General features: G+C 43.1%; 1 protein-coding gene across 2 annotated transcripts in view; it reads left to right on the plus strand.

Annotated features, from left to right (window-relative positions):
• The first annotated feature begins 2,174 nt into the window (after positions 1-2,174).
• NUP58 (nucleoporin 58) overlaps positions 2,175-14,586 on the plus strand; it is a 33,797-nt gene continuing 21,385 nt past the window's right edge. For both annotated transcript variants that reach the window (XM_048493476.1, XM_048493477.1), the window contains exons 1-6: positions 2,175-2,470; positions 8,652-8,785; positions 9,822-9,857; positions 10,062-10,211; positions 10,503-10,637; positions 12,389-12,505. In XM_048493476.1, coding sequence (XP_048349433.1) covers positions 2,355-2,470; positions 8,652-8,785; positions 9,822-9,857; positions 10,062-10,211; positions 10,503-10,637; positions 12,389-12,505 — 688 coding nt within the window. In that variant the 5' untranslated portion in view covers positions 2,175-2,354. The remainder of the gene's footprint in view (positions 2,471-8,651; positions 8,786-9,821; positions 9,858-10,061; positions 10,212-10,502; positions 10,638-12,388; positions 12,506-14,586) is intronic.

Genomic DNA, 14,586 nt, shown 5'->3' on the forward strand with positions numbered 1-14,586 from the left:
TTTTTTGTTTATTTCGAAGATTTTGCTGAAGAAACTGTACACATCGAGCACTACCTTGGAGTGTGGTGGAGTCTCCTTCTTTGGAGGTTTTTAAAGAGAGGCTGGATGGCCATCTGTCAAGGGTGAATTGATTGTGTGTTCCTGCATTCCAGGGGGTTGGATTTGATGGCCCCTTGGAGTCTCTTCCAACTCTATGATTCTGTGATGCTTTGGGATTCTGCTTAAGGACAAAGGTGGGGAGAGATGTAATGATGTGTGTATATGTGTGTTAAACTGGGAGCTGAGTTCAAGAAGCGGAAGAAGAAGAAGAGTTGGATTTATATTCCCTTTCTCTCCTGTCAGAGACTCAAAGGGATTTACAATCTCCTTTCCCTTCCCCCCTCACAACAAACACCCTGTGAGGTGGGTGGGGCTGAGAGAGCTCCAAAGAACTGTGACTAGCCCAAGGTCACCCAGCTGGCGTGTGTTGGAGTGCACAGGCTAATCTGAATTCCCCAGATAAGCCTCCAAAGCTCAGGCGGCAGAGCAGGGAATCAAACCCAGTTCCTCCAGATTAGAATGCACCTGCTCTTAACCACTACGCCACTGCGTAGATAAAGGAGGATTGAGAGGGAGATGAGAGAGTGATATGATTGGTTGATTCCAGAGTGTGTATGTGGGAAGGCAGTGCTGGACTGGCAGAAGGTGTCAGAGAGGGCAGAAGGATCACCATACCCCTTCCCCCACCCCCGTGAAAGTCTCTTGGTGCAACTTGACAGAAAAGAAAATCTACCTTGCATTCCTTAAGGAGATCACTAAGTTGTTATTTTGTATTGTATTTGATTTTAGCAGCCCATAGAGAAGAGCTATGGCAAGGGTGTTGAACTCATTTGTTACAAGGGCTAGGTATGACTTAATCAGGCTGGAGGTGCCTCACCAGCCCTAGAATGGCACTGGGGGTTTGTGCCTGGACAGGTGAGCTCACAGGAGGGTGGAGTGGCTGCTTTGCCAGGGCTTATCAAGCCTGCAGGCCGGCTGAGGCAACCCCACCACGCTGCTTCCTCGCGGGCCTAACAACCCCCCCTCAAGGGGCTGAATCCAGCCCCTGGGCTCCATATTTGACAGCCCATTTACAGTTTTACTTGTCTGGAGTTATGATAAGGATGCTGCTAGGCTATCTGGTGTGTTTGTGACATCATGATATATCTGGCCAATCAATGAATTTCAAACAGCAACTGAGTCCAGCCTAGGCTGTCCCGACTGGGTTAAGTGACACTGCCCTATTTCTGTTTTTTTCAGTTAGAATACAAGCTGTAGGCAGATGGAACTGCCTATAGAACAGAAAGTGTTTCGCTAGCAGTCATGGCAAAAAAACATGACTTTACTAATATTGGGCTTCTCTGGAGGGGTGGCCTTAAACCCAACAACAATGTAACCAGGTAGGAAGCTTTATGTCCTGTTAATGAATCTGTTCCCTATGTCACATAGTCCCAAGGCGTTGTCCTGGCTGAGCCCTCCCTGTTTGGCTTACCTAGGGCATGGGGTGTTCTTTTTTTTGACAGTAGCTCTAGTGTTACAGAACACCCTCCCCAAGGAGGTACCATAGAGTCCTATGCCATCACCTTTTTGTAAGAAACTTAGAACCATTGTTTGGTTGTTAATTTTATCTGATATTAATTTGAGGGAAAGTTGTATAGCTGTTTTTCTTATCTGTATTTTTTTTCTGTTAATTCTCTGTTGCTTACCTCTGTCAGGTTATTTTGTGGGACAGGTGGCACATAAATATTTTAGAAGTGTACGATCATTCAGTGATAATATTGTGTACTTGGGGTAGTGGATTGAACGTGGCTGAGAAACATTCACATTCCCTCTTCGTTAGGCATTACAGCCGTCTTACTCATATGATTTGTTCAAACCCGTTTGAAATCCTGATTTTGATCCCAGCCCACAAACTGTACTTTTGATAACTCAGACAAAACCACACTTTTTGTGAAATAATTTATTGTCACATGATGATGCTAAAGTCATTAAGCTGGCCAGGTGTGTAGAAATTTCAATAGACTGCGCAGCAAAGTCTGCATAGGACTGCAGGGATTCAGAGGCCACTACAAGCATATCGCTGGCTATCCGGAGAGACCCGGGGCTGACCTCCACACTCCCGTGGTGCGCTGCGGCGGCGCGCATGCGCGAGAAGGGCGACTTTCTTCGGCGACATTTCATCGCGACGCCGGGGACGGCGTGGTGGAAGCGTCGCCGTTCGTTCGAAGTTCCCGCCGGGGAGAAGGGCGAGGTGTGGCGCCTCCGTCTCTTGCGCTGTTCCGGAGCCCGCGGTAGCCTGACGGGGTTTTCCTCGCTGTTGCCGCCGCGCCGGCGCCATGTCGACGGGCTTCTCTTTCGGAGCCGGCACGCTGGCGACGGCTGCTGCGGCAGCGGCGGGGACTGGAGGAGGAGGCGGCGGAGGGGGCTTCTCGTTTGGAGCCGCCGCTCCGAGGTAAGCGGGGAATGGACCGGGAGGGACGGAGGGATATTCCACGTGGGAAGGGGAATGTGCACGTAGCGCCAGGCGCTGTACAAAGACTGAGAATCGGTAACAGGGTTTTGGAAGTATGGCATTCTGTTCAGGATCGCATTGCGAGCTTCACTCTTGGGCCTGCGCTTTTTATTTTGTTTTCACTTGGCGGGGAGGGCGCCGTCCTTCTGGGAAAAAAATCCGTATGGCGGGGGGGGGGGGAACTGCGCAGTGAGACTTGGGTTGTTTCTATACGCAGCTCTGAATTAACAAGATTTTAAAACTGTGATGTATCAGGTGCTAAAATTGAATAGTGGTTTTTATGCCACTTGGAACACAGAGGCCATAATGAAACTTGTGGATTTGAAATTTATACTTGATGAATATGTATACTTGATTAATATAGATATACTTGATTAACATGCTTTCATGAACCTTTTTAGTTTTGCTGTCAATCTGAAGTGAATCTCTCTTCCCCAAGAATGTTTCTCTCATTCAGCAAAATTATGGATGCGGCAGAATGGCTCTTTCGCATTAAACCCCTTTCCACCAAAAGATCTGTTCAATTGTGAATTAATCTGCCACTTCTTTCTGGCCCTTCTTTATAGTGGAATGCCCCACAGTGGTCCCTGTGCCTGCTTAGTTCTGCTTCCCCTCCTTCAAATGATGATGAACACTAATTCTAAGTGCAGCCTTCATCAAAACCAACAATCTATGCACTGTTGAACACTTTGATAAGAGAGCATTTATATTACCTCGAATAACTATTGGTGAAACTTGCTTTATTCTATAGTAGCATCCGCCTTTTTCTGTCCGGTTCAAGAGGCTCTGCTGCCACAGCCGTTTTAAGACTGTCCCCAGGAGTTTCCTCTGCTTGCAATTCACCCAGTGGTTATTTCCATGTAATAAGTAGAAGAATAAAGTTTGTTTACCCTGGCAATATTATGCACATGCTATTTTTTGTTTTGAGGGAAGTGTCTTCATAGCTTTGCAGAGTGTATATTACAATAGCAGCCGCTGGGAGGATTGGTCTACCTCCCATTAAGAAGCATTTGGTAGACCTGGCCTTCTTAATGAAAGGTAGACCCATCTTCTGAGCAGCTGCTATTCTAATATACACTGGGAAGCTACAAAGACACCTCCCTCAAAATAAAAATTTAAAAACCCACAAGTTTGCAGGATTGCACTATAGAAAAAGGCTAGTTTCACCAATAGTTGTTCAAGGCAATATAACTGTTCTCTTGTCAAAGTAAAATGTGATCTTGGAGCGGAAAGATCGGATGAATTACAGAGCTGAATGATCAGGACTAGCTCTGGTAGAAGAACAGTGTATTGTTCGTTCTTCTACCAAATAGATGTCCAGAGATGTTGAACACTGGCTACTGGGAGAGGGTTTCTTATAAGGAAAAAGGGACTCTTAGGGTTAATGCAGAGAAGTATTTAATCTCCCAGGACAAAGAAGAGTCTTGCCTGGAGGGGGAGACTAGAGGCAGACATCAGCTGTAAGTGCTGAGTTGTTAATATGATGGTTTGAGTACTTACCCTGATGGGCTAAGTTGAGAGTACCTGGAGGTGGGCAGAGCAATAAGTCAATCACAGCTATAAAAAATGGCAATGTAAGTAAGGTGGTCGTTAGAGAAAGATTAGTCAGAGGAAGAAGTTTTGGGTTAATGCAATACTGGCAGAAACATTTGGGGCAAATACATTAACAAGTCCTTTGTCTTCGTGGGGAGGATAATACAAGACTGGAGATGGGAACACTTTCCAGTGCAGGGACATTGTTTGCTCTTCATCCCTTTAGGAAGGGTGTGAGGCAGGTATTTTGCAAGGCAGATGTTGGGCAAAGGCAAGTCCAGACAAGCTCTTACTGTGTCCTTGTGGGTACACTAGTCAGTGCAGAGAATGGGTTCCCCATTTTGGCATAGCACTGCTAGGCACCCCTAGAGTTGGCAAGATGGGTAGAGGCACTGTCGTTTTAAAACAGAGAGTTCCCCCCCCCCCATGTGTCAATCTGGTAACTATTTCTATAGTAATACATGGGGTGTGCTTTGAATACATAAAAATACATTTATTGAAATATAACATCTCCAAATAATGAAGTTTTAAAACCATAGTAAGTAGGATTGACAAAATGTATTTGCTGGTGTTTTCCCCTGCTAACTGGGCAGAGAGGTGCCTTTGTGGTGGTATCCCTCTTACATCTAGCAGGGGCAGAGCAGCTGTCCCTGTTCATCTCAGTGCAGTCCCTGTGGTTGCTGCTGGTTCATGCTGGGGCAACAAGAAGAAAAAAATCTATTTGCCAGTGTTGAGCTTTCACTAGTAACCATGACCTGGTTGCAACCTAGCCTTCCATCTGGTTATGATAAGTTAACCAGAACCCCAACTATACCATTTATATTACTTTTCATTTTCAGTGTTTTCAGATACTTCAGCATCCCTACAACAGCGGTCTAATATCTCAACCCTGAAGCATCCTGTAACTGAAATACCCTGTGACATTTTTGTGTTTAGGAGCCAGTGTGTTGCTTTGTGACTGGTCTCACAGCAACAACATGCATCCATATAGCTTGTTTCAAGATGGAGTTCCTAGGATGGAGAGCGTATAAGAATAGTAAGATCAGGGAAGCCAGTGGGCCAGATCCAGTGGAGGAGTTTATGGGGGAGAGTGGATTTTTCCTTAACTTCCTCAAGCAATCCACCACTTACCCTGAAATTGTCCTGTGAGGATCTGGAGAGGCTTGCAAGCAAAATGTTATGGCAGGGCAGGGTGCTGAACTCATGATAAGTCATAAACCATGAGTGGTCATGGTGAGTTTGCCCCATTTCCTCATCCTGAAACATATTTTGTTGGCGAGGCTTAGTTGTTACAATACAAACGACAGGCTACCTGGGAATGGGGAAAGCAATAGAAAAAGCAGCTCTGCCAACACTTCCAGGAACTCTTCCATTAGATCCAACACAATGTGAGGGAACGCACCATGTTATTTAAAGACCTGATTTCCTAGAATGGAGCCCCCAACTTGGTCTGCCAGGTGAGCTTTTGTCCAGCAGGGCTTCGGAGATCTGATTAGGTACGCAGATCTTTTAAAAGTGTTGCTCTGGCAGGAGCTGCCACCACAATGCAAAGCTCTTCCCAGAGAGAATCATGATAAGCTGCGTACCGTATATACTCGCATATAAGTCGACCTGCGTATTAAGTCGAGGCACCTAATTCTACCACAAAAAACTGGGAAAACTTATTGACCCGTGTATAAGTCGAGGGTGGGAATTGCAGCAGCTTCTGGTAAATTTCAAAAATAAATACCAATAAAATTACATTAATTGAGGCATCAGTAGGTTAAATGGTTTTGAATATTTATTTCAAAGAAAAACAGTAAAAAAACTGTGGGGCTTTCACCTGTAAGTGGGAAAAGAGGTGTGTCAACAGTAATCTTTTAGAAGGTACAAAAAAACCTTAGCTCTCAACTCAAGCAACCAAGCTAAAACCCAAGAGTTAAAATCCTTCAAAACTGGATTCCCTCCCTCCCTCATCTGTATGTCCAAATGTAACCCAACTCAGATTTTAAGAGGGATATTATCAGACATGTTAAAGGAGTTCAGGTCTTTGACAGTGTGATCCCACCTTGTGACCCTTAACATTCACCAGACTTACAACAAAAGAAACTATAAATCTGTTTTCTGTTTCATAAACAGTAGTGTGCAGTATAACAATGAAATATGGCAAACCAATACAGAAACAATAATAGTTCTGGCCTGCTATGCAAAACAGACCAGCAGGGTCTCAGTCCTGTGGGTCTCTCTAGCTGTGTCCAAAACCAAAATACAAACTAATAGTCAATCAATATAAACACAATATCCCCTTCTCAACAACTAATACAAACATTCTCATACCTGAAATATGTAAATACAGTTCATAACAACTGAACTCTGTGAAGTTGAGGCCTGTTAGCAGTTATGAAGCCTATTCTTCCTTAGAGGAAATGGAGCCTTCTTCCTTATATGGAAAATCTGAGCTCTTTAGCCCCCCCTAATGGACCCTGGGTTACACAAACAGAGCTTAAGCCATAGAGAACAATGGAGTAGAATTACCGTATTTCCCAGAGTATGACCCGTATAAGTCAGGGAGGTTTTTTCAGCCTTAAAAAAGGGCTGAAAACTTGACTTGTATGCGAGTATATACGGTAAATGCAGGAAAATATTTTGAAACTAAATACACATTTTAAAAGGCATTGTGTTAAACACTTTCTGCCTGCAACGTTACTGTTAGAATTATGTATGACCTCACTTCCTGAATTTTAAATTTTTTAATTAGATTGATACCCTGTCTTTTCCCAGCCAGAACCATGCTCAAGGGTTCAGTACAACAACATAAAATCGTATACAGGAAAGAAGCATAAAAACCACACTTATTTTTCAATAAAATATTATTTTAAAAGTGACAGATAGCACCCTGAGTTTTTCCCTGAATATGGGTTATAAACCAATATTGTACAATGTTGCCATAAGTGGGATCTACAGACCCTAATAAGCAGTGATTCTGGTTGGACTCAGAGGTGGGATCCAGCAGGTTCTCACAGGTTCCCGAGAGTAGGTTACTAATTATTTGTGTGTGCCGAGAGGGGGTTACTAATTGGTGATTTTGCTGCGTGATTTTTGCCTTAGTTACGCCCCTCCTCCGCTCCTCACCAGTAGCGCGCAGAACTTGAAGCAGTCTAGCAGGAGGTGCCCCGGCGTGCGTGGCAGCCTGCGTGCATTCGTTTCCCGCCCAAGGACCGGTGCAGCGGCTGTGTCCTTGCCACAGCCCCGCCCAGCAATGCCCTGCCCCCAGAATGCCCGGCCACGCCCCTGTCGTGCCCCACCATGCCTCATTGGCGCTACGCCACTGTTTGAATCCCACCACCATGGGAACCTGTTACTAAAATTTTTGTATGCTACCACTGGTTGGACTGAAATGGTAAAATGAATACCAAAAGGTGGGATGGAAGGGAAGTTTAAGGAACAGTCTAGAAGGGGAAAGGGGGAGGGAATTTTAAGAATGTTCTCCATTACCCGGTGTCAGACATCCAAAGGTTATTTCAGGCTAGTTTGGTGACTCAATTTGAAATAAAATTCAACATATTTATTACATTTGTATGTCACCCTTTCCATTACGGGCTCAGGACGGCCATCAAATAAAATACAATAAAAATTAAAGATTAAAAACCTTAACTCTAAAAACAAATGGCAATTAAACTATGTTAACTATGGCCTGTTGTTGTCATTTAAACTTTTAATTCCACTTTAGTCTGCTAATAATTACCTGAAATTGATTTTTGCTTTGAGTGGGAAAACTTTTGTGGTCCCATAGAGCAGGTGTATCTCCCTTTTTGAGCGTGTCGGCATGTTTGGAATTTTGTTGCAAGGTGGTGGGCACATCCACAGAATGGATGCCACAGAAGGTGGTACCACACGCACATACATACCCATAACAGAGGAAATCCAAGAGCAGGATAGAATTGGGGTAATTTTAATACATCAGAAAAGAGTGGTGAGGGAATTAAAAAACCTGGCCCCACCCATTTTCTAAAAACATTTGTTGGCTGCCCAAAAAGGAGTTAGCAGGCCACCTCTTTGGGAACATCTGATACAGAGAGACTGTCAAAGGTATAGCCCGAAGACTGGCTGGTGGATAATGTTTGATTGCAATAAGTTGAAATTGCTGCTTGGATGTCTTTGGGAGTGGGAATGTTAGTGACTTATTGTGCACAATTACAGAAGCTTGATAAACTTTGTGGCATTAATGTGTTACACTATTGGCTTATCTTGTATACTAAAAGGATGCTTCAAAACCAGTTCAAACCCTGGTTCAGTTGACAGCAGAATGTTTGGACCAAGCTAGCCCGCTCTCATCAGATTTCAGAAGCTAGGCAGTACATGGATGTCACCCCACCAAGAAACAGCAGGGCCACTTTGCAGTGGCCAAACAGTCTATTGCTTTGAAAACTGCTGGGTTGGCATAAGTCAGCTGTGACTTGAAGGCACTTTACACACACGAAATATTTGCTAAATTTCTAAATTATTTGAACGAAACCCCTGTTGATTATTATCTTGACTTTCAAAAAGGTTTCTTGAAATATAATGAAGGTATGGAGAGGAAATGTAACTTTTTTGTCCTATAATTCAGTTCAACAGGAGGGCTTAATTTTGGGAGCCTGGTCTCAGCACCAACCACCACAACAGCTGCTTCTGTGGGCTTTGGAACTGGACTTTTTAGCACAAAGCCTGCCACTGGTTTTACACTGGGAGGAACCAATACAGGTAGTGTATACTTCTGACAAGATATGAATTAATCTAATTGATCTAATAACAGGTGCAACCTGAAAATTAATGGGGAAAGGCAAAGCTAATAAAACATGCTCTGCCCTTCAGTAACATTTCACAGAGTGGTATTGCTAACTTCGTTTTTCGTCCATGTGATTAAAAAAACCCGTCTGTCTTATTATGTAAAGTATAATTGTATTTTATATGCCTAGAGCTGAAAAAATTGTATCCATCAGTCTGGAAATATTTTTTATATTATCAGATTATATATTTATTAGATTTTTGTGGTGTTTTTAACTAATGTACAGGGACCCAGAAATTAGCAGATGAGACCATCATTGTGTTTCTGTGGTGTTAAAACAATTATTACAATAATACTGTGTATTATCTGTCCAAGTGCTGTGTTATAGTAGGGGTTTGTGGCAAGTAAGACAAGCCTCTGGGCTTGGCTTTGATAGGCAAATCAACACTTCTGTCTGCTGCCTAATTTAAGACTACAGAGAGAAGTACACTGAGGTATTAGAGGCTATGGGTAAACTGTAGTATGTACTGCAGAGGTGTACGGACATAAACCTGCAACCGGAGAAAAGGCGTTGTTTTTGCGCCCCCACCCCGCCTCCGATAGAGGTGGGAGGGCATGCAAAAACAAGACCTTGCCCGCAGCAAGCTTCTGGCACCAGCTGCTACCGCTCCCCCACCTCTTATCTCCTGGCACTGGCTACTGCTGGGCTGGTCCCCCCCCCCCTCCATTAGAAGCCGCAAGCAGCTGTGGCCTCCGATAGATTACCCCATGTCCCCATTGACAGCACGCCACTGATGTACTGTAGTATCATCTGGTAAATTGACTTGTCGGTCACTTTGGGGGTGAGGTTGGTCACTTTTGGGGGGGTTTACAGTGGGTTAGCTTCTGATAGGTAATTTAAACATAAATACTGCTGCTGAAATAACATTACAGGAGGGTTCCCAGAGGATTTTAATTTTGTACTTAATAAAGCAGTGATAAATCTTGATTTGATTTTGCACTCCTTTACAGGAACAGCAACGACCATTGCAACTGGATTGTCACTTGGTAAGTAAAGTATGTTTAATTCTGTCTTCCCTTTTGCTTAAAAGGAGTGTAATTGTTTGCAGCTTCCAAATGAGTTCTGTATGTGGTGATTATTGAAGAATCCTGGGTAAACTCTTTTGGAATTCCACAAGACACATCCAGTTTGGATGGGGCGGTGAGAAAAGACATTGCATCGAGAATTAAAATAGAGTCATTCTTTTACAGGCACACCTGCTACTACTTCTGCCCCAACTACAGGCTTTAGTTTAGGATTTAACAAACCTGCAGGATCGGCCACTCCATTTGCTTTGCCTATCACGTCTACCTCTGCAGGCCTGTCGCTTTCTTCTGCTCTTACATCAGCCCCTGCAGCAGGTAAGACATTAACAGTTTTGTTTCCAGAGTACCTTTTCCTTTCTGGTATTTCTGTATGTTTACAAAAGCAGAAGCATAAGAATTACACTTCAGAAAGAAATAATCTGAGAGGTGTGGATCAACGCGGTTTTTGTAATGGTGACAAAAGAGGGTTTGTATTAAATGAGCTGAAATGTGTTTGGTGCGAACCAAATGGAAGTTGATTGGGCAGGTGGTGGAATGGCTATTAGTAAAATAAAAATTAAGGTGTTGTCTTCAAATTATTACATCACAATGTTGTTTTTTAATTAGGGTCCACTGGTTTTACATTAAACTTGGGAGGCACAGCTGCTCCAACCACCACTGTGTCTACAGGCCTTTCTCTAGGAAGTGCCTTAGCTGGATTAGGTGGGACACTCTTTCCAAATGCAAGCACCGCTGCAACAGGTGAGGATCCCCTACCATCATGTGACTTTGCCCTTTTATGCTGGAAAGGTGGTAGTCATTGTTGCAGGGCCCATATTCTGGCACTTGTGAGCAGATAGCAACATTTGTTGGCACTTCTGTCAGTGACAGGTTTTCAGAGCCAAAGTACTTTAGGATTTCAATTTTTACAGACTCTAGACTCTGTTATACAACTGGCTGCATAATGAAATAAGCTGAAAATTGTCTGGCTACTGTGGTCAAATAGACTGGTTTTTGGACAAAAATGAAGGGCTTTGAAAAATATTGATGCATATTTATATAATGTAAATGAGTCTCTGCCTAAGAGCAATGGGTGTGTGTTGCGTTCTGTCAAGTCATTTCTAACTTATGGTGTAACAGGATGATTTCTAATTGGAAACCATTGTGTTTCACGATATTCTGTCCCAGTGGTATCCTCAAGAGTACAGGTGGTGCATTGAAATCATTATTTATTTATTGTTTAGTTTTCTATACTTCCCTATCCCCGAGGGGCTCTGATTCGATCTTGTGACACACCCATTTCTCTTAAAACCAGCCATAGCTTTTCATGATTTAGTCAAAAGCTTGCTATGAAGCACAAGTTGATTTTCTGCCACAGTTTTCTCGTATGCTACAATGTAAACTTGCAATATGATCTCTAGGAAAGCAGCGTACAGCTTAGAAAACCAATAATACAGTTCAGTAGCTTTAAACCTGACCTGGGTAGCCCATGATATCCCAACCTCATCAGATTTTGGAAGCTAAGCAGGGTCTGCCTTAGAGTGGGAGTCTACCAAGGAAGCCCAGGGTTGCTGTGCAGAGGGTGGCAGTGGCAAACCACCTTTATCTCTTTCCTTGAAAACCCTCCCGGGGTTGGCCTAAGTCAGGTGCAGCTTGAAGATGCTTTACATGCACAGCTCTAAATCTCAGTTAAAGCCCATAAAATATAACAAACTTATTTTTAAAAACAGAATTAAACATACGGCCAGATTTGGTTAAAGTTTTAGCTGCACTTTTAATGCCGAAGCTACATTTTAAACTGTAAAGCACCCCCTGATGGACAGGGTTTGAGGCAAGCTCAAATTTGGTTGGCTAGCCTGGCTGCAAAATTTGCAGCCTCCTGATTTTCAAGCATTTTCATACATACTCTGTCTCACAGAAAGATCCAAGGAGAATTGTAAATTCATCCACTTCCTCTCCCTTCAACCCTCTCCCCCACCTCAAGAACCAAGCCAAGCCCAGCAGGGCACCAGCAGCGAGGTGCCCGCTGCCCTGCCAGGTCCGGCACCAGCCCTCCCAAGCCCCCTCCAACCACTCCCCGCCCCAAGCTCCAAGCCAGGCCCAGCAGGGCCAATGTGTTGCTGAGAAAAATGTCACCCGGGTGCCACTGAAAATGCACCCCAGCCCAAATTGCAGAGGGCAGCAGTGGGAGAGAGAGAGAAATGGTGGTGGAAGAGCAAGAGAACCTGCCCCAAGCATACCCACCTTCCCCCCAACTCATTGCTCGCTCACATTTCCTAGTGCAGAAGCATGCACTTCTGCCGCACCACTACTGACTGCGCTCGGTTCTTTCTGTGAGAGAGGGTACAGTTTCCAAGAGTTCAGCCAGGTTTCATAAATGAGATCTATCTTCAGTTTTTTGTGGCAATAATTATTCTGTAAAAATTTACCACTTTACAAAAAAATCTATGTACTTAATGCTGATGTCTGAAGGCCACAAGATGTCTGTGATACAGTTGTTGGATTATTTGCAGGTCTTGGACAGAATGCTTTTGGCTTGACTCTGGGGGCAGCAGCAGCGGCAGCACCAGCCACTACCGTTAATGAAGGTCTCGGCGGCATAGACTTCAGCAGCTCTTCAGACAAAAAGAGTAAGTGTGTGTATACCAATGTAGCTTAGAAAATACCCACATAAGGAAAAAAGGGTTTTAAAAAAATTAACTTTTTATGTGTATTAAAATTATAGCAAGAATTTTTAAAAACTGTTGGTTTAAAATGTGCCATGAATATGATACACATTATGTTTAAAACTCAGTGTGAGCCAGCTGTGAAGCAAATGCATTAAAAGCAACTTTGCTGTCTGAAAAGAAAAGAACATAAAATATTTAACTTTTTGAGTTTAGGTTTTATAAGTGATGTGATGTGTCTATTGTTGTGGGCTTGCTATGGGGCCCACTGTCTAGGAAGTGATAGGGCTTGGACAGATTTATGGAGAAGAGGTCAATCTATGGCTACCAATGTTGATCCTCTTTGATCTGACATTGCAAATGCCTTAGCAAACCAGGTGCTCGGCGGCAGCAGCAGCAGCAGAAGGCCATTGCTTTCACGTCCTGCATGTGAGCTCCCAAAGGCATCTGGTGGGCCACTGCGAGTAGCAGAGTGCTGGACTAGATGGACTCTGGTCTGATCCAGCAGGCTCTTTCTTATGTTCTTGGACCCAGTGTAGGGATAGCAGTGATATCATTGCTTTTTTCTTTCTTAATTAGCTCGTTAACCCAGCGTTCAAGCACTTTTCAGCTGTCCATGAACTCTGTTGCTTAAGAGTTATTTTCATCTTTGACGGTTGGTTGAAACAGATCAGGAAAGTTAGATTAATTGGTTTCTAATAGAGGTTAAAAGTTGAGATTGACTTATATGTCAGATGTAGCTCATATGCCCATACTGATTGGCTTATTTTCACTTATATCGATTGGTTCATAACCAAAGATGCGATAATCATTTATTTAGCTATGACCACGTGATTATAATAGATCAGATTTTGTGAAAGACAAAATATTTTTCTACAGATATGCACTTTTGTGACAAGCAAATCAGGTTTCTCTAATTGAAAGTCTCAGAAGATTAGTTGAGATGGGCTTTTTGATGATTCCTAAAAGCAGTGAGACAAATGCTGAAACTTGACTTGGTTTTAAAAGTATTACTTGCTGTAATATCATTAAGCCATGCTAGAAACTTTGATAATTTTAGCATTTGTTTTCGCTGTAATTGTAAGAGTAACTTTTTATGCCTATGCTTTTTTTCCGGTTTGCTCAATAAAAAGAATATTTTCTCGATAAAAGATAAAGGTTTCTATAGGTGTTCTATCTGGTTTGCTGGTCAATAGTTCTGAGAACCAAACTCCACCCCTTATTGTCATGCCCCCACAGAGCCTTTGTTTATTTCCCCTTTAAGATTTAGTTTCCCCACAGTTAGTATGGGTTTAGCTATGTTTTGTATAGTATTCAATGGGAGGGAACCTAATTTAGTTCTGTCCCTTTAAGAAGACCTAGGTTGGTGTTCCACGGCAGTTATTACCCAGCCACCCGTCTGATTTTGGCAGTTAGGTGCCAACGGAAGCTGGGTGACAGCAACAAGTTAGACAGTCATAGATGTTATAGACTCACAGTATTTACGTTAATAAGTTCCAGCCTCCAGAAAGTTTCTGCAACAAAGTAACCTTCATTTAGTTAGACCAGGGAGGAGTCAGGGTCTGTCAACGTTGTTACAATTAAAGCTTTAAGTGTTGAACTGTTAACTGAGTCAGTGAGTCTTACATTCTGCTTTAGCCGGGTGCAGGGCACCTGAATAACCACCTGGGAAGCAGAACACTTATTGTTTTCTTTTATCAGAATTAACAGTTTTAAATCACATGTGATTAATCAATCCTGGAAAATCCACTTCTATACACTTTTGCATAGCCAAAGCCTTTAAAAATTTTTCATTCAGATCCTGTAATATGATGCCGGAGGGTATCTCTCTTATACCAGGGGGGTCCTGTCCTCATCAGGATCATCCCAAAAAACTGTCTGTATGGTCTTGTATCCCTTTTTCTATATACAGAGCTGTGTTGAACTGTAATGTGATCAGGTCTTCATGAATGTTTACTTCTCATGTTAGTAAAAAAAAGCTGTTTGGCCATGTGATTGCTGTCTCTTGCTTATGGCGCTCACTGTAGATTTGCAGCTTGATCCTT

The sequence above is a fragment of the Sphaerodactylus townsendi genome, linkage group LG04 (genome assembly GCF_021028975.2).
Source record: "Sphaerodactylus townsendi isolate TG3544 linkage group LG04, MPM_Stown_v2.3, whole genome shotgun sequence".
NCBI classification, from domain to species: Eukaryota; Metazoa; Chordata; class Lepidosauria; order Squamata; family Sphaerodactylidae; genus Sphaerodactylus; species Sphaerodactylus townsendi.